This window comes from Mercenaria mercenaria, chromosome 12, assembly GCF_021730395.1.
Source record: "Mercenaria mercenaria strain notata chromosome 12, MADL_Memer_1, whole genome shotgun sequence".
Lineage (NCBI taxonomy): Eukaryota > Metazoa > Mollusca > Bivalvia > Venerida > Veneridae > Mercenaria > Mercenaria mercenaria.
The window spans coordinates 20,270,274-20,290,251 of NC_069372.1; the positions used below are offsets into that span (position 1 = coordinate 20,270,274).

Consider the following 19,978-nt stretch of genomic DNA (forward strand, 5'->3'; position numbering starts at 1 on the left):
CTGTAGTCAGTCTTTATAGGATTATTATGGTAAAAAATTAAAAAAATACCCGTATTGTTATAGAGGTCACTGATGTCAAGTCGGAAATGGTTATCGAGCAATACTTTGAGATTGTTTTGGTCTAAGATTTACAAAATTCACAAAATTCATAAAATGATTGCCTTAGGTAAAAAGCTAACCCATATTGTTTTTGGTGTCAGTAGGTTTAAGGTCAAGATCACTATGACATTAAGGCTAAAATATCTATTACCAATATTTCGAGAATGCTTTGACCTGAAATATTATGCATGTATGTCTATGGTCGTAGGCGTTTTTGCCTATGGTCAGTAGATTAGTCTATTGCTTTTGAAGGTCATGAGATCAAAGGTCAAATTCTCTAAGGTCAAATTAACATAGAATTTCAAAGTGAGTTGTGGTAACAGGATATTACTTTGGTACAAGTCTGTCAACTTCGTAGGAAGATTGACAGCAATCAGTGCAAGGCCCATTTTGTTTTGGATTTCACGTATCTTGGACAAAAGTTTAGGCTACTACAGGGGTCACAGCTTTTACATATGTTACAAGCAACTCTTTAAAAATTGCATGAGATATTGCTTATGTAGCTAGTGGTACTCAACCAAGCTCATCGAAAAGGGGTTATTTTGTTTATTTTTTGACCCCTCACTGGAGTTGGTGTTTTACACAGGGGCGACAGAAAGTAAAGTAATTTTAGCTTAACTATTTTACATTTTGAACATTGCTGTTGCATCTGTAAAACATTTGTCCAAGTCAGATCCCTTTGTTGCATTTGCAGCTGGTACAGTAGAGGAAATCATTGTCCTCTTGTTTAACTAGTAGCAATTACTTAGTACGGAGCTAAAACGTTTACTTAATACTTTGACAAGAAAGTTTACTTTAATTTTAGATAACATAGTTTACTTATTATATAAGAAAATAAATATTTTTCAGAGTCCATGTTCATTTCGCATCAACTCCGGAAAAAAAATTCGTCTCTTATAATTATTTTCTTTTCATTTTGTAAACAAGGTTATATTATACATTGCACACAGTAGAGGAAATCATTGTCCTCTTGTTTAACTAGTAGCAATTACTTAGTACGGAGCTAAAACGTTTACTTAATACTTTGACAAGAAAGTTTACTTTAATTTGAGATAACATACTTTACTTATTATTAAGAAATTAAATATTTTTCAGAGTCCATGTTCATTTCGCATCAACTCCGGAAAAAAAATTCGTCTCTTATAATTATTTTCTTTTCATTTTGTAAACAAGGTTATATTATACATGCACACATTAAAATCAGCTTCCTGTCTATTCTGTTCACCGGACGGAACAACTTCGACGTCGTCTAAGGAACGTTTTCCCTGACTACGCGGGCGTCGTCAAAAGCAGTGGCCCGTTATCACTAAGCAGCGGTGTGCCTTTCCTTTTGCTGTTCATACAAAATGAACGTCATAATTTGCAATGGAAAACAATAAGGCGAATATAATTATTTAATACTTTACTAAATATTTAGACTAGGTAGTTTAGTTATTTTGTATGTTTACAATCAGTTATCAGGGAAATGTTGACCGGTCTTAGGCCTCAAGGAATTGGAAGCACGTTTCTGAAGAAAATCAAAGCTGATCAATTCAAGAAGATTCTTGAGGATTTAAAAGACAAAAAAGTAAGGAATATATTATTAGCAAACCTGTTGACACTTATCCAAGAATAATAGAATTCAACTGCACAACGGTTGTGAATTAGAGCCCTGCTTGGTAACTGATATGTTGGGATTGATTTAGTAAATCTCCCTCTGAAATATCTTCAATTTACTTAGGATTGAGTGAGTTTTAGTCTAGTTGGATCGCCCTGCCCTCGAGCTCAATAGGAGGAGCAAAGATACACGGATTATTACGGTGTTCCGTTAGGACCAGCGCTTGCTCCCTGTCAACGCGAAACGCGAAGGTACGACGGTACGATGGCGAAGCGCGACAGTACGATGGTGACAACACAACAGTGCGATGGCGGAGCGCGACAGAACGATGGCGAAGCGCGACACTACGATGGTGACAGTCCGTCGTACTGTCGCACTTCGCCATCGTACTGTTGCGCTTCACCATCATAGTGTCGCGCTTTGCCATCGCACTGTCTTGAACGAATTAAAACGTCACCGCAGAGGCGCATAACAAGGTTTTGGAGAGGGTGCCTTTATACCCATGGTAGGGGATTCAGGGGTCTTCCCATGGAATATTTTTTTTTAAAATACAGGTATGAAATTGTATCCTCAGGTGCATTTATTAGTGGGTGTACTCTCCTCATATTAGCGGAGGGGTGGGGTCAGGGGGCTATTCCCCTGGAAATTTTTGAAATACAGGCATGAAATGGTGTCCTCTGGTGCATTTTTAGGTCTAAATTTTGAGGTATTGTAGGGGTATGTTACTCCCCCCTGGATTTGGTGGAGAGGGTGCTCTCCCCCTGGGAAATTTTGAAATGCAGGTATGTTATGGTGGCCTCTGGTGTGTTTCTGGGTCTAAAGAGAGAAAAAGTATTCCTCTGCCAAAATAGTAGGGTGCATCTCTGATGAGTATTGGTCACTTCCCAGCCAACTGAGGGGTAGGGGAGGGGCACGGCACGGCCCGGCCCTGGATCCGGGCCTGTCCTCTTTGTGGAAAAATAAATATAAATGTATTTACATGTAATTAATTGTTTTGTGAGAAAATGTTTAATCAGCTCTGATATTTTTTAAGCCATGAAACGTTTAAAATATATATTGTCAGCTAAAAATAATAACATACACTGTTGTATACATTTTGCTTATATTTTATGCAAAAGTGTTAATTAGGTCTAGAATACAGTTGTTTGTTTCCGCTTACCCGACCGACCCTGTCTTTTTACTTCTGACCCTAATAGTTTTAATTGAAGAAACGTATTGGATAAAAATGTAGATGTATGTTAAACAAAATTATTAGTAAGTATATCCAAAGCACGTCCCTCCGTCTGACCGTAAAATTCTATACATTTAAGGTATTAGGTCACTAATAGTAATGTTTACAAAATGGCATTTTCTTGGAGTATTCTGAAAGGTAACCGTGTTTTGCACTATTTTGAAAATTTTAAACAACTTTTACCGTGCCGTTTTTTATAAATTTTGAATAACTTATGGTATCTCCTCAAGCTCAAGTAGAGACAAATTTCAAAGTGATAGCCACTATCCAAAACGTTTGCAGAGAACTCATTTTACCATTAATTTCAATATAAGAAACATCAAACTATAAGTAAACAATTATAAAACACAAAATAAAAATGTCAGTGTCATTTTTTCTATGGTGCCTCAAGTAAACGGATTTAATGAGACAGAATTCATACTTCAACATTGAAAAAATAAGGTCAAATGATGAGTTTCTGTTTTGGATTTTGCTTACTCCATTTAAAAATAACCTTAGGGAAGATGTAAAACCTACCTAAATTTTTTCCACAATAAATAATCTAAGAGTGAAAGCAAAATAGAGAACTTTCACCGCGTGTAACTCAATATTTTAAAAGATGTGTAACTCTACCCCTTCTGTTTAAGTAGTAAATTCACTTTGAACACCAAGAAATCGCTTATAAGATTCATCTTTTTTCCATTTTTGTACAAAAAACAATAATAAGTCTTGAAAGAAGTAAAAACTTACAAGTAAAAAAGGAAAATAAGGAAAAAAAATTGGTCCCATTAGGGCTTGAACCTACGCACCCCTGAGAACTGCAGTAAAAGTAGGCTTTTGATAGGAATTGAATACTCTTCAAAAAGGAGGTTCTCTATTAGTGATCTAATACCTTAAATCGGCCCTAAAGTAAACAGAGAAACGTTGGTGAAGCGCGACAGTACGATGGTGACACTACGATGGTGAAGCACGACAGTGCGATGGCGAAGCGCGACAGTACGATGGTGAAGCGCGACAGTACGATGGCGAAGCGTGACAGTGCGATGGTGACACTACGATGGTGAAGTGCGACAGTGCGATGGCGAAGCGCGACAGTACGATGGTGACACTACGATGGTGAAGCGCGACAGTGCGATGGCGAAGCGCGACACTACGATGGTGAAGCGCGACAATACGATGGCGAAGTGCGACAGTACGACAGACTGTCACCATCGTAGTGTAGCGCTTCGCCATCGTACTGTCGCGTTTCGCCATCGTACAGTCGTGTTGTCACCATCGTACTGTCGCGCTTCGCCATCGTACTGTCACGCTTCGCCATCGTACCGTCGTACCTTCACGCTTTGCGTTCACAGGGAGTAGGCGCTGGCCGTAACAGAACACCGTAGATTACAGGGTAGTAAGTTCGATTGCCGGGCGATACGTATGTTCTCCATGGCGGTTGACACATATCTCCTGCAGTTAGTCCAGTTCAAATGAAACTTTATTTACATTTACATCATCTGAAATGGATATGCGCATTTATTTGGACATTCATTTTGGACTTTGAAATATTATAACTTTAACTGAGCCTTTTGTACACAATTCATCCTAATGTTTCAACTAACTCAAATAGAATTTGGTTAACATCATTACTTTGGACGTGTGCATCATGTCAGTTTTTTTATTAGCGTTATTTTGAAGGAATTCTGTTCGTTTGTGGATTTTCACTTCTAGAACTATATTTTGTACCTTGTGTACACAACCAATTTTATGATATTCATTCTTGTTAAAAATGGATATTCCTATAATGTTTAACAGGAATGTGTTTGGTCAACAAGTGGTAGAGACATACAACTAAATAGTATTGCTGAAAAGTGTCTGCAACAAAGTGACTGGAAAGTTAAAGAATTCGACGAAAATGTTGTTCAGGAAATAAAAGTGAGTAGAAATTATTTTCTTTTATCATGGTTTCATCGAAATAGTTAAACTCTGTCTTTCTGCTGCTACAATTTGATTTTGTTTTTGTTTTTGTTTGGTTTAACGTCGCACCGACACATAGGTCATATGGCGACTTTCCAGTTTTAATGGTGGAGGAAGACCCTAGGCACCACTCCGTGCATTATTTCATCACGGGCAGGCACCTGGATAGAACCACCGACCTTCCGTAAGTCAGCTAGACGGCTTCCTCACATGAAGAATTCAACGCCCCGAGTAAGACTTGAACCCGCATTGGTGAAGGGCAAGTGATTTGAAGTCGGCGACCTTAACCGCCCGGCCACAAAGGCTCCCTCTGCAGCTACAAGGAGGCGTGACTTTAAACTATGCTCAGTCTTACTAAGCGTAATCCCTGCTCATACATAAAATAGAAGGAAACAGCAGAAATTTTCCAATACTGTTATCAGTTACAGTTAAAGTACAAAATAATATAAAATACTCAATGTCACCAATTTCTCAAGTATTTCATGATCTTTATCATGCTTATTGATTTTATTAGGTATTTCCAAGCATTTTTTTTTTTAAAACGGATGTGTTACGGAATGGCATTTTCCGTCATCCGTGAATATTTTCCGTTCCGTACTATACATCAGAAAGTGTAATAGCTTCAGGTTTCAAACATTATAGGATGACTAATAAAATCTGTAAGAAGATCCCTCACACTGAATGCAACCAAGTAGAATAATAGCAGATTTAGTTTGATTGATTTGTTGTGCCCCCTTATGAGCGATGGGGGCATATAGATTTGGTCTTGTCCGTGCGTCAGACCGTGCATCCGTCCGTCCGTCCGAAGTTCGTGACGCGCCTAGCTCAGAAAGTATTCTATATAAATTGATGAAACCTTGCATGAGTCTTTATCATGATATGAACTTGCACAACTCCTATTTTTCGTCTGGCTGCGCCCCCTATTTCCAAAGTTATGACCCTTGAAATAGTAAAAAATGCACATTTTCGACTTCTCACGCACTTAGCTCAAAAGTATTTGATATAGATTCGTGAAACCTTGCATGAGTCTTTATCATGATATGAACTTGCGCACCTATTTTTCATCTGGATCCACCTCCTTTTTCCAGAGTTATGGCCGCTGAAATAGTCAAAAATGCACATTTTTACCTTGTACGTAACGCGCCTAGCTCAAAAAGTATTTGATGAAAACTTGCACGAGTCTTTATCATGATATGAACTTGAGCACCTCTTTTTTTGGGCTGGCTCCGTCCCCTATTTTTAGCTCAGCTGTCATGTAGGGACATTGTGAGCTTTTGTAATCGCATTTTGTCCGTCGTCCGTCTTCGGTTCACAACTTCTTGTGAACACGATACAGACCACATTTTGCTATCAATTTTTATCAAACTTGCACACAATTTGAATTGGCATAATATCTCGGCTCTTTATGAAAACTGGCCAGATACATTAATGGGTTCAAGAGTTATATGCCCTTAAAGGGCCAGAATTTGCTATTTTTGGCTTGTGAACAAGATAGAAACCACGTTTCGCAATAACCGCCTCGGTAGCCTAGTGGTAGAGCGTCCGCTTCGAGTGCGGGAGGCCGTGGGTTCGATCCCCGGCCATGTCATGCCAAAGACGTAAAAAATGGTACTAGCAGCTTCCTCGCTTAGCGCTCAGCATTAAGGGGATAGTGCTAGGACTGGTCAGCTCGGTGTCAGTATAATGTGACTGGGTGGGGTATCATGTCACGTGTCTACGGCGTGATATTCCAGTGAGGCAGCACTTTAAAGTTGGGCATTGTGCTCATTGCTACAAGGTATGACTGAAAAATTGTTAAAAAAGACGATAACCCGAACACACACACATTTTGCCATCAATTTTAATCAAACTTGTATTGGCATAATGTCTCGGTTCCGTTTGAAAACTTTCCAGATCCCATAATGGGTTCCAGAGTTATGGCCCCTTAAAGGGCCAAAATTTTCTATTTTTAGCTTGTGAACACGATAGAGACAACATTTTGCAATCAACTTTAATCAAACTTGCACACAACTTGTGTTGGCATAACATCTCAGCTCTTTACGAAAACTGGCCAGATTCCTTTATGGGTTCCAGAGTTATGGCCCCTTAACTCCCTGAGGCCGATATCATAATATACATGGCAGCGAGATAAGAATTACCATCTGACGTCGAAGAACATTATCTGATTTTCTCATAATCACACTCGCAGGCAGTCAATTGAAATCATGCATGGAAATATTATTAACATGGGTGTAAACTAAACTATACTTATAAAATCTTCCAAGTTTGAACAAATATTTATATTTATCCACTTTCGTCCGTAAGTTATATCCAAATAGAATTATAATTTCACTTCGAAACATTCATCATTTTTACACACCTATTGCGTTAATAAATATTTGAACATTTCCGATTTTATTACTTTTTCACATGTAAACACATTAGATTCCAATAAAAAGAAATACATTATTAACACAGAGTATTTACATCAGCATTACTCAAAATTAACACCCATTTTTGAGTGAATATCGATAGTTTATTTTGATGTATAGTTTATTTCTAAACATGTACACAAACGTTGTGTGACACGCACTGAGACAGTTAAATTGTAATATTTACACCTATTTTTGAAGAATTATTAAATTTACCAAAAGCGTTTATTTACACACATTTTATGTATGAAACATGTTTTGCTGTGTTATTTTTATCCATTTGAATTTAATGCGATGTAAGTGTACGAATATTTCAGCTTTGTAAAAGTTAACATTTTCTGACCATTAATTTCTCTGATAATGAAATTTCATCGTCGGAATCATCATCCGACGGACTGATACGTCAAGATCAGCATGACAATGAATATTTCCTTCAATGTCAGAAAAATCTCGGGCAGCCGACATTATTTTAATCTTTTGAAATACAGTATGAACCAAACACAGCTGAGTTCGTCTTTTTTATTTCCTTTACCGAATATTTACAAACATTTATTTTAACAAGAAAACTAAGTATTAGCATAATTAATAATTATAACATCTAAGAAATAATAGCCGGTATGCAAAATAATTTTGCTTTTATCAGGATTATCACAAATTAACAAATATGTGACGCAAACAGCATGATCTCGGTGCCGCGACTATACTCGTCAATCGCCGTCCTGGGGAGTCCTGATAACGCGCGTATAGTCGGATATCGACGCTACAGGGGTAGAAGATATAGCGCCTTTAGTCGCATTTCGGCCCCAAGGAGTTAAAGGTCCAAAATTTGCTATTTTGGCTTTTGCAGCCATATAGAAATTTCATTTATGGTTTGATTTGATACAAACTTGCAAAATATCGTAAACAACAATAAATCTTGGATTCCATGATGAATCTGTCAGATCCAATCATAGGTTCTGGAGTTACGGCCCCTGATTGACCCCTGAAAGAGTCAAAATTTGTTAATTTTTATCATGTGAACACGATAGAAGTGACATTTTAAATTTGATTTTAACCGCACTTAAAACACGGTTGTGATATAATCCTTTGTTAGTGTTGTCCACTATATAGGTTATTGTACCGATACCGTTTTATTCACAAGATTATTTTACTATACCTGTCCATTCTTAACCTGTAACTGTCCATTCTTTAAAATAATGGATACTTTAAGAATGGACAGGTACAGGTTAATAATGGACAGGTATAGTAACAACCTTGTACGTTGAGAGGTGTTACATCAACCTATGAAATTCGAAAGTTTCGAAATATAAATTGCAACGATTTTTTTTCAGAATTTGTAGCTGCAATAAAAAAAACCGCTGAAGGGGGACGTATGATTTTAACCCAAATTGCCCCACAAATTATCAGTCAAATGAAAATCAAACAATGTGCCATAAGTAATTACTGAATGTTAGTTTAAACCTTCAACCGTTAGAAAATAGTAAAGTCCTCTTTGTGTACTCCTGAATCGCAATAGAAAAGTATCGCAGATATAAACCTGGTATGGCATTTTCAGTCGAAAATAGATGAAAATAGGCAACGTAATGTAAAAACAAGAGCTGTCGAAGGACAGCAACGCTCGACTATTCAACAGTTTTGTCAATTGAATGAATATTAAAGTCAGTCGAAAAGGGGGCCATAATTTTGTAAAATTGCAAAAAGAGTTATGGAACCTGTGCAATGCATATCAGCTCATGACAGGGACAATTGTGCAAGTTTAAATTCATTCCTATTAGAGGTTACTGAGATACCAGCTTACCTACAAAAATTTAACCAACGACTGCTTAGTCGAAAAAAAATGGCATAAATGGAAAAATGCAAAGTAGAGTTATGACACCTGAGCACTGCATATCAGATCAGAATAGTGAACAAGTGTGTGACGATTCAATCCATTTCCATTAGTAGGTACTGAAATACCTACTTACATATAAAACCTCAATCAAAAATGTCTAAGTCATTAAAGGGGCATACGTTTATACAAACGCAAAATAGAGTAATAGAACCTGTGAAGTGTAAGTCAATTTATCACAGTGAATAAGGTTCATATAAAGTGTTTTGAAACTGCCCCTCAGGGGAATTTTTGTTTTATGTTTTTAGCCATCATAAGCCTTTGTTTTTCATAAAATGTATACCAAACTGTTCAGAATAAGTAGAAGTGTCTTTTAAGAGAAGTGTTATGTTTGGAATAATCAATTTTCTCTTATATCACATGTACTTTGCTCGTCCACATTCTGTTTTGTAGAAAATATCAAACTTCCTTTTCAAAAATATTTTGACATTATGTCTATACTTATTGTGCGCCTAACATATTTCTCCAGGTACTCCCAGTGTTGAAAATGTTAAAAACATGCACATTTCAAAACGTTGCAAAAAATGCAAAATGAAAGTGAAAGTAGAGCCGTCAAAATGAAGAAAATACTACTATGTTCAAGAGAATATATAAGTTAACCATATTTCATTACTGGGGAGTACCCAGATAAATATGTTGCACACAGAACCAAAACAAAATTAAAGAAAAATACGTTTAAAAAAGAAGTTTGATATTTTCTACAAAATAGAACGTTTACAGTCGAAGTGAATGTGATATTAAACAAAATACACATTCCTAAACCGTCTTACCTTTGAATAAAGTATTTCCTACTTCCTCTGAACAATTCAGTATATTTATTATAAATGGTAATGGTCTATGAGATATAAATTTCAGAAAGTAATATTCATCTGAAGGATGATCTCCAAACACTGTTGATGAACCTTAACCAAATAGGGACGCTGACGCGGACGCAGACTCATAGATGAAATAAAAAAAGTGGAAAACCACAGGTTGCCCAACACGCCATTACCGAAAATGTTGCAGGCTCGGTTTGTTCATGGACGGTAGCGGAAGTGCAAGCTACCGTCCACGCCATCTAACCCCGGGTTGAGCAGAACTCAACATTTCCACATGTTTATAAGTACCAAAATGTATTTTAGAGACATCCGCAGATGTACTTAAACGGCGGTGCACATGGAACCTTCAATGATGCACAGATAGCGATTCCATGAAAAGCGGCATAGGGTCCCCGGATAAAATAATGGATGGATCCTAAACGAGAAAACGATGGGCAAAATTAAAAAAACTTGAGTCCAATAGCTCTACCTATTTTTTGAAAAGTCCAGCTAAAGAAAACACAAATTTCCTTTCTTTTTCAAATGCTGCAGCCCTATTTTTCTCATGCAGTTTTCCGTGTAAAATTGGTTTATTTTTGGCCATAACTAACATTTGTTGCAGTCCTACCCAGAAATGTGTAATTTCACCTATCTACTACGAGGACAAAAAAGAAAAGAAAAGAAAAACGTCAAGTTCCCTAAAGTTTTACTGCACGTTTCAGTATTTCGGTATTACCAGAAAATTTGGCTTTAATTTAACAATACAATTTTTTTGGCAATGACGATGTTATTTATTGTAATAACAAAATATTTTCCCGTAATAACGAGATACGAGTCATAACTAGTAAAGATCTAATGTAATACGGGTAATTTTCTTCTAATAAAATTATTGATAGAATATCTCGTAATTACGAGATAAGAACGATTGTTTTACAATAATGATATAAAATACATTATACATACATCCATTTTAGAATGTCTTCTCCTGGGCCCGTCATTTATATAAACTGCAAACTCCGCACGAACAAAGCATGGACAACTATTGATACATACATCATACGGCCAAGTTAAATTTTACTTTTTGTAAAGGTACCTCAAATCATTCATAAATATGACAAAACGAGATATGTTCAAAACTTTACTAAGAATCAGCACTGAATATCATTAGTGTTTAAAAAACTTTTAATTGCAATAAATATTTATATGCAATCTAATTTCAGATCTATTTGACTTGGTATTTTTACTTAGCACAGAGACACAAATCAATGAACTGTCTTTGCCTCAAAGAGGACAATATTAGTGACATTATATAATATCACGACAATCATGATTTTTTCGTGAGGACCGTGTTTTAAGTCAGAGAAAAGCCTCAAACTATCCATTATGTGAATGAATGGACAATCTCGGCGCGATGCGCCTCGATTTGTCCATTCTTTCACATAATGGACAGTTTGAGGCTTTTGTCCTTTACTTACAAACAACTTAAGTCACAATAAGATCTCGGTTTCTTTCGAAAACCTGCTAGATTCCATCATGGATTCTAGAGTTACTACAACATTTTGTATTTTGGCCCTTTCAGCCATATAGAGGTTTCATTTATGCTTTGATTTGATACAAACTTGCACAGAATGATCATCTTGATGATCTCTAGGCCTGGATCGAAACTGGGTCATGTCGGGTCAAAAACTAGGTCTTCAGGTCAAATCAGAATTAGTCAGAATATTTGTCTCCATGAAATCCCTAAGTAAAACATGTTTACACTACTATTGTGTGTTACTCAGGTGAGCGACTTAGGGCCATCTTGGCCCAATAGTTAAAGTTATGGCCCCCTGAAATAGTCATAAATGTATATTTTCACCTAATGACGTGCCTAGCTCAAGAAGTATTTAATGTAAATTCATGGAACCTTGTATGAGGCTTTATCATGATGTGACCTTGCACACTTGGCATTCTTCTTGAGAATCTTAGAGTTATGGTCCTTGATGGCTAAAATAGTGGATTTTTTGTTTTTGATGCTCATAGCTAAATAAGTATATAGCCTGGAAAAATGAATCCTTTTTATGAAATGTTTGTTGAGGCTATACCTCCTTAACACTACAAACATTTGGATTATTGCCCCTTACTTGTGACAGATGTACTAGTGGGGGCACACCCGCCTCGGTAGCCTAGTGGTAGAGCGTCCGTTTCGAGTGCGGGAGGTCGTGGGTTCAATCCCCGGCCGCGTCATACCAAAGACGTGAAAAATGGTACTAGTAGCTTCCTCGCTTGGCGCTCAGCATTAAGATGGTAGTGCTAGGACTGGTCAGCCCGGTGTCAGTATAATGTAACTGGGTGGGGTATCATGTCACGTGTCTACGGCCAAAGGCTCATGGTGAGCTTTCGTGACCGCTCAATGTCCGTCGTCCGTCGTCAGTCGTCCGTCGTGCGTCGTCCGTCCGTAGACAATTTCTAAAAAAATATTTTTCTTGAAAACCACTGTTCAGAAATACACCAAACTTCACAGGAATGATTCTTAGGTGACCCCCTTTCAAAATTATTCAAAGAATTGAATTTCATGCAGAACTCTGGTTGCCATGGCAACCGAAAGGAAAAACTTTAAAAATCTTCTTGTCCAAAACCACAAGGCATAGAGCCTTGATATTTGGCATGTGACATCATCTAATGGTCCTCTATGAAGACTGTTCAAATTGTGCCCCTTGGATGAAAAGAGGCCCCGCCGCGGGGGTCACAATTTTTACATAGACATATAAGAGAAAACTTTAAAAATCTTCTTGTCTAAAACCACAAGACCTAGGCCTTTGATAATTGGTATGTAGCAGAACTTTGTAGTCCTCTATCAAAATTGTTCAAATTATAATCCTGGGGTGAAAAGAGGCCCTGCCCCGGGGGTCTCAAGTATTTCATATACTTATATATGGAAAAACTTTAAAAATATTCTTGTCTGAAACTGCAAGGCCTAGGCTTTTAATATTTGGTATGTTGTCTTGCCTTGTGTTCCTCTACCAAAATTGTCCAAGTTATGCCCCTAGGGTGACTTTCAATGGCCATGAATGTGACCTACTGACCTGCTTTCTAATATTTTAGCATCAGTTTGCCATTTGAAACATGTGGCTCATATTACTCAGGTGAGCGATTCAGGGTCATCATAACCCTCTTATTTTAGGTTTAACGCCATTTTTAACATTATTTTAGTTATGTAACGGCGGGCAGTTAACCTAACCGGTGTTCCTGGATTCTGTACCAGACAAACCTGTTCTCCACAAGTAACTGCCAACTTCCCTACATGAATCAGAGGTGGAGGATGAATGATATCAGACACAACATCTTCTATCAAATCGTCACGAAGAACACATGCCCCGCCCGGGTATCGAGCTCTCGACCCCGTGATCTGTAAATCTGCGTTCTCCCTTTTAAGCTAAGCGGGCGGGCTTTAGTTTGATTGAATCTGTTCATGAGAGGTAATCGAAAGTGCAACACCTTTCGCGACCCCTTGCACCGGCACTCTATTACACTAGTATTGAATGGACTCCATGATCCAAGAGGACCAGAAAATGTAACAATACTGAATCCAAGCCTTACTCAAGGAGGAACCCTATTGTTTTGGGGTTCATTCTTTATCGTCAAAACTGGAAATGCACGGATTGGCACCTCCCGCCCGGGGTGGGGGGGGGGGGGGGGGGGGGGGGGGGGGTGGTGAGTGGCTTTAAAACCATTATAAAACTTTGATTTTATAGAAACCCTTTAAAACCAATTATTATGCTGAAAAAAAAAACAACGTTAAAAACCTTTAATTTACACCTCAAACCCTTATTTTCTCAAAAAGCATTAATGCTGTAGCAATTACATTTGTTTGGAGATTGGAAATCGGAAAGAGAGTTCACTAAGCACGCTGTGGTTGTTGTTGTCTCTCGTGCATGCGTGCGTCCTTCGTCAACAATGTCTTTAATACTTAGCCTTAAATTTTGACCAAAAAAAAATCAAACAACACCAAATCATAGAAAGAAAAGGTTCTTTCACATGAAAATTGAACAGCATATAAAACACGTATATTACTCTACACAACAACTGTCGGTTTACTGATATATGTACATTGAAATCCGGAAAAGGGCTGCATAAAGGGGCCACACTTTCGGACAGTGCAGCGCCTTTAAAAGCTCACCATTTTTAAACAACTGTTACACACTGTTTTGATGCATTTGCAATAACGTCCCAGTGCTGAAATTTCACATAACTAGGTTGAACATAGTTTTCAGCAATTGTATATTTTATTAGCTCACCGTGATCGCTCACCGTCAGCGGTCAGAGCGTCCACACTTTCCTTTAAACAACATCTCCTAAACCATCAGGCCAATTTTGATGTAATTTCACAGGGATGTTCCTTGGATGGTCTTCTTTAAACATTATTCAAAGAATTGAATTCCACACAGATCTCTGGTTGCCATGGTAATCGAAAGGAAAAACTTAAAAAATCTTCTTGTCCAAAACCACAAGTCCTAGGGCTTCGGTATTTGGTATGTAGCATCATCTAGTGGTCCTCTACTAAGATTTTTCAAATTATTCCCCTAGGGTCAAATATGGCCTCTCCCTTGGTGTCACATGGTTCATATAGACTTATATAGGGAAAACTTGGTATGTAGCATCGTGAAGTAGTCCTTTACCAAGACTTTTCAAATTATTCCCCTGGGATTAAAACTGCCCCTGTCCCGTGGGCACATTGTTTAAATAGACTTGTAAAGGAAAAACCTATTAAACAATTCATGTTTTAAACGATAAGGCCTAGAGATACTTAGATATCAAGTAGGTGGCATGCTGTAGTGGTTCTCTACCAAAATTGTTCAAATCATGACCCTAGGGTCAATATATGCCACGCCCGTGGTGTCCCTTGTTTAACATTGTCTTATATAGGAAAAATCTTGTCCAGAACCATGAGGCCCATACCTTTGATATTTGGTGTTTGGTATTGTCTAGTGGTCAACTATTAAATTTGTTCAAATCATGACCCTGGGTTCAAGATTGACTGCGCCCCGGGGCAACTGAACTCAGGTAAGCGATATAGGGCCATCATTGTCCTGTTGATTCTTTACAAATATTTGAGAATATTTAAGTATCCATCATACGGGATAGTACGGAAAAACTTGTAATGGTCAGGTGTCCCATGTGGTTCTGTGACCATCTGTGTATGAAATGAATTGGAACCACTGCCTTACCCTTGCATGATTGTAAGAGGCGACTAGTAGGGTCTTAACACTTGGTTTTGCAGTAACTCTGTGATTCCAGCAGGTATGCAAATTTTGATTCCATACCTCATGTTTTTATTTCGATGTAAATGAGATGTGGAACCAAAATTTGTAGTCCTGTTAGGCGCCATATAACCTATACTGTGTTGGTGCGCCGTAAAACCCGAATAAATAAATATTTAATGGTCACGTAGATTTTGGTAAAGATGTTGTTCGTTTATCATATATTTTTGGAGATATACTCATAAACCTTAAACGACATCTCCTCCAAAACCACTGAATGGATCTTGACGAAATTTTGAACAAATGATCTGTGGGTGGTCCGCTTTCAAAGTTTTTCAAATGGTTCCGGTTCATTGAACATATGGGTCACTATGGCTAAAAATAGGTTTTAAGCTTTCAAACTTTGATAATCTTTTTCCCTTAAACGATATTAGCTAGAGCCTTGATATTTGGCTTGTAATATCCGAGTTTAACTCTCTACAGTAGTTGTTGAATTATTGCCCTTGGTTCAGAAATTGCGATGCCCCAGAGTGTGAGATGTATATGCAGTGATATTTTTAATACCATAACATCATTTTAAACAAGAGTGTAAGCAAGGACTTGGGCATTTTAAGCAAAATGTCTTGTTATGCATGAGCGGATTTCAGATCAATAGGTCCCACTTCACCAGTACAAAAATTTAAGAAAGCATCCCCCAGAAGCATAAATATAATATAAAAAAAGCATAGAACGCAGACAAGCAAAACTTGGTAAGCAAAATAGGTTTAAATCTCAGTGTAAGAAGTAATAAAATGTACCTCGGTCGGAGTCCATTACATTATTCAGTCAGTTGTGTTTTGGTGTAAAGCCCCACAAAACATATTTAAAGATTTGTATTTTCATCGAAACATGCACAAAGTAACTTAAAAATCAGATATAATCAATCATTGACCAGAGTATATATGTCACATTTTAAACGATTTTCTATTCTCTACCCATAAAGGTAATCTGGAAGAAGTTTAATCAAAGCATGATACTGGACGTTACAAAAGACCACGCTAAATGTCATATATGCATGATAAATCCTAAAGGTAAGATTGAAAAATGTAAGGTCTGATGATTTGACAGTTATTAAAAAGAAGACTTCATCTGTTGAAATCGAGAAAATTATGAAGACTTTTAAAATAATAATACACACGGCCAAACAATCAGATCTTGCTGAAATTCATGTTATGGGCATTGAATGCTGCTGCTTTTTTTTTAGATTATTTAAATAAGATTAAATCAATTACACCCACTGAACGCTTGTTCAAAATGAATATATAAAATAATTGAAACTTGATTTTCAGCGAGTGAAACATCGATGACAAAGAAGCATGCAGCAAACTGTAGACAGAAAATTGAAGTGTGCATAGCTTGCGAAAAGAACTCTTTTCTTAACCCAATCAAATGTTACTGCGGTACAGAATTGCAACCAGAAATAGGTGATTCTTTGATTCTTGCAAACCTGAGCACGAAGTGCGCGGTACTAGTTGTTGCGATCACTTAACGTCTGTCGTCAGTCTTTTTTACAACATTCTTAACAAACAACACCTCCTTTTTAACATCTTGGCTAATTTCTAATATACTTCACTTGAAATGTCTTTAATACTCTTCTTTTGAGACTACTTAAAATTAGGTCATCCATAAAGCATTCTGATTGCAAAGACATCTGAACGGTAAACAATTCCTTATCCTTAATAAGGTTTCAAAGAAATGTTTCTTTGCTGACCATGTACCAGATTTATTGTAGTTGTTTAAATTTATCTTTAACATGGTCGCCCAGAGAGCGGGGGAGGGGCAAATGTGTTCATGCCATGGGTATGGAGTATTGGTGTCGAAATAGTGTCATTTAAAGGTCCGTTTTGTTACGACGAGCATGGAAAATTGAAATTCTTATTTGAAACTGCTGCCAGAATAATTTATTGACAGGTTCTTTGACTGATCTTTCACCAAAGCGATTCTTTTTGTTAAAAGCATTGCTAGCAGGCAACATGGTCACTGAACGAAAAGGGCCGTTGACTTGGAATTACATGACACACCCTAAAATGCTGTTTTCAAGGGCAGATAACACTTTTTCAGTACTGGTGACCTATGACTTTTATATTTAGATGATTGTCCTTCAATATTCAAAATTCTCTTATTAGAAAAAAATTGCCGATCTCTTATACAGGAATTCTAGCGTACGCCTATAATGTCATTTGGTCAAGGTCAAATTCACAGTTACTAAAAGTATTTTTCTCAATTTGATCATCAAAAAGGTGGTTTCCTGTTTATAATTATGTCTCCCACCACACAGTAGTGGTGGAGACATATTGTTTTATTCCTGTCTGTGTGTCCGTGTGTGTGTCTGTCGGTCACAAATCTTGTCCGCGCTCTAAGTTGAACATTTCTCATCCAATCTTCAATAAACTGGTTAGTGTGTGTGTCTCTTCGTGTTCTAAGTCGAACATTTCTCATCCAATCTTCACCAAACTTGAACAAAATGTGTTTGACCATAAGTCCTCAGCCAAGTTCGATAACTAGTCAAATCGTCTTAGGCACTTCGGAATTATGGTCCTTGAGTTACTGAAAATTACTCAGGTCTTTGGGCATAAATAACTTGTATACTACTAATCATGTGAATAGTAGTAATACAGTCATTTATGCCCAAAGACTAATCATGTCAGATGATTCTGGTGCATGGTTGGCTCATATACTACTATTCAGTTGTGGGGGACATGCGCTTTTCTCGAAAGCAGCTCTAGTTTAGTTTTGATTTACCTATTCTCATCAGACTTTGTGTACAGCAAGCTTTTCTAAAGACATAGCTTTGAGTGACATTTGGGGTCACTGTCACTATAAATAGAAAAATGGCTTCCACTTTTTAGTTTGGATACACCTGTTGTCAGTACACTTGGTGTGCAGATAGCTTTTATCAAACACAAAAGTTGGGAATAGCCCGTCCGCTTAGCTCAGTAGGAACACTGCAGCTCTAGGGATCGCAGAGTCGTGAGTACGATCCCGGGGCGAGGCGCGTGTTTTCTGTGACTTTGGTAGAAGACATTGTGTCTGAAATCATTTGTCCTCCACCTTTGATTCTTGTGGGAAACTTGACAGTTACATGCGGAAAACTGTTTTGTACTGGTACAGAATCCAGGAACACTGGTTTGCCTGACTGCCCGCCGTTTTATAACTGCAATACTGTTGAAAAACGGCGTTTAGCCCAAAACAAACAAACAAAGGTTTGGAATGTATTTGTGGGTCACTTGAGTCAGGGTCAAGGTCACTGTATCTGAAAATTAGAAAATTAGTTTCGGCTTAATACTATTAGTTTGGAATGAAATAACCTAAGTTCCCCTTGGACACTGTGGTCTACAGTGTTGGACAGCAGAGATCTTTTGTCCTGTGGAACAAATGGGTCTCGGTTATAATCCCTCTAAGCACCTATTGTTTTTTAAAAAAAGTCACCATGTTGCCATTTGATCAAGGTCAAGGTCATAGTTAAAATAAGAACATAGATTTTAGTTATGATTGACTGACTGTTGCCAAACTTGATGTATAACAAGCTTATATTAAGAAGTTGCTTTGGATTGTATTTTGTGGTCACTATTACAAAAAAATAAAAATAGAGTATATGCTCAATATCCTTAGTTTGGGTACACTTATTGTCAGCAAATTTTGTGTTTAGGCAGCTTTTATCAAAGAATCATAAATTACATAGGCAATGACACATCTACTTTTCTTATATCCGTACTTCTGAATAGCATGATTTGGTGCAGTCAGATATGTATGATAGAATATGACCATTTAAACTCAACTGAACTATGTTCAGAGTGAGCTATGAGAATAGATGGATAGCCCGGCGTCCGCCATCCATCACCCGTCGTCGCTTTGTCAACATGTTTACTTCAGCATATTCTCCTCTGCAACTACAGGTCAAAATTACACTAAACTTTTGTCAGTAGCATCCTGGCATGGACCTCTATCAAGTTTGTTAAGATAATTTTATCCCCACAAAACGAATTTGGGGTGTATATAGGAGTCGGTCGGTCTGTCGGTCCGTTGGTTTTCATGGTTTCCGGACAATAAGTCATGAAAGGCTTGACAGATTTAAATAATGTTTGGTACACAGGTGTAACATCAGAAAATGCAGGTCAAGTTCGACTTTGAGGTCAGTAGGTCAAAGGTGAAGGTCACAGTGACCCTGAACAATTAAACGGTTTCAGGACGATAACTTGAGAACGCTTTGGCTTAGGATCATAAATTTTGGTACACATGTGTAACATCATAAAATACAGGTCAAGGTCGACTTGGAGGTCAGTAGATCAAAGTTCAAAGTCACAGCGACTCTGCACAGTTAAACGGTTTCCGGATGATAACTTGCGAACTCTTGGGCCCAGGATAATGTATTTTGGTACACAGGTGTAACATGATAAAATACAAGTCATGTTTAATTTTTAGACGAGTAGGTCAAAGGTAGAGGTCACAATGACACAAAACAGTTAAATGGTTTCCGGCTGATACCTTGAGAACGCTTGGATCATGACTTACAGATGATCCGTAATGATTTTGAGGTCTGTAGGTCACAGGTCAAGGTCACAGTGACCTGGAAAAATTTAAAGGGTTTTCGGCCAATAACTTCAGAATGCTTGGGCCTAGGATCACGAAACTTAATAGGAAGGTTGGTAATGACCAGCACATGATCCCTATTGATTCCGAGTTCAAAAGGTCAAAGGTCAAAGTGATCCGGAACATTTAAACCATTTCCGTACAATAA

General features: G+C 37.6%; 1 protein-coding gene across 1 annotated transcript in view; it reads left to right on the plus strand.

The window, feature by feature from the left end:
• Positions 1-16,659, plus strand: part of LOC128547259 (uncharacterized) — a 30,453-nt gene extending 13,794 nt beyond the window's left edge. The window contains exons 4-6 of the mRNA XM_053519371.1: positions 1,554-1,666; positions 4,704-4,823; positions 16,530-16,659. Coding sequence (XP_053375346.1) covers positions 1,554-1,666; positions 4,704-4,823; positions 16,530-16,547 — 251 coding nt within the window. The 3' untranslated portion in view covers positions 16,548-16,659. The remainder of the gene's footprint in view (positions 1-1,553; positions 1,667-4,703; positions 4,824-16,529) is intronic.
• Positions 16,660-19,978: the final 3,319 nt, after the last annotated feature.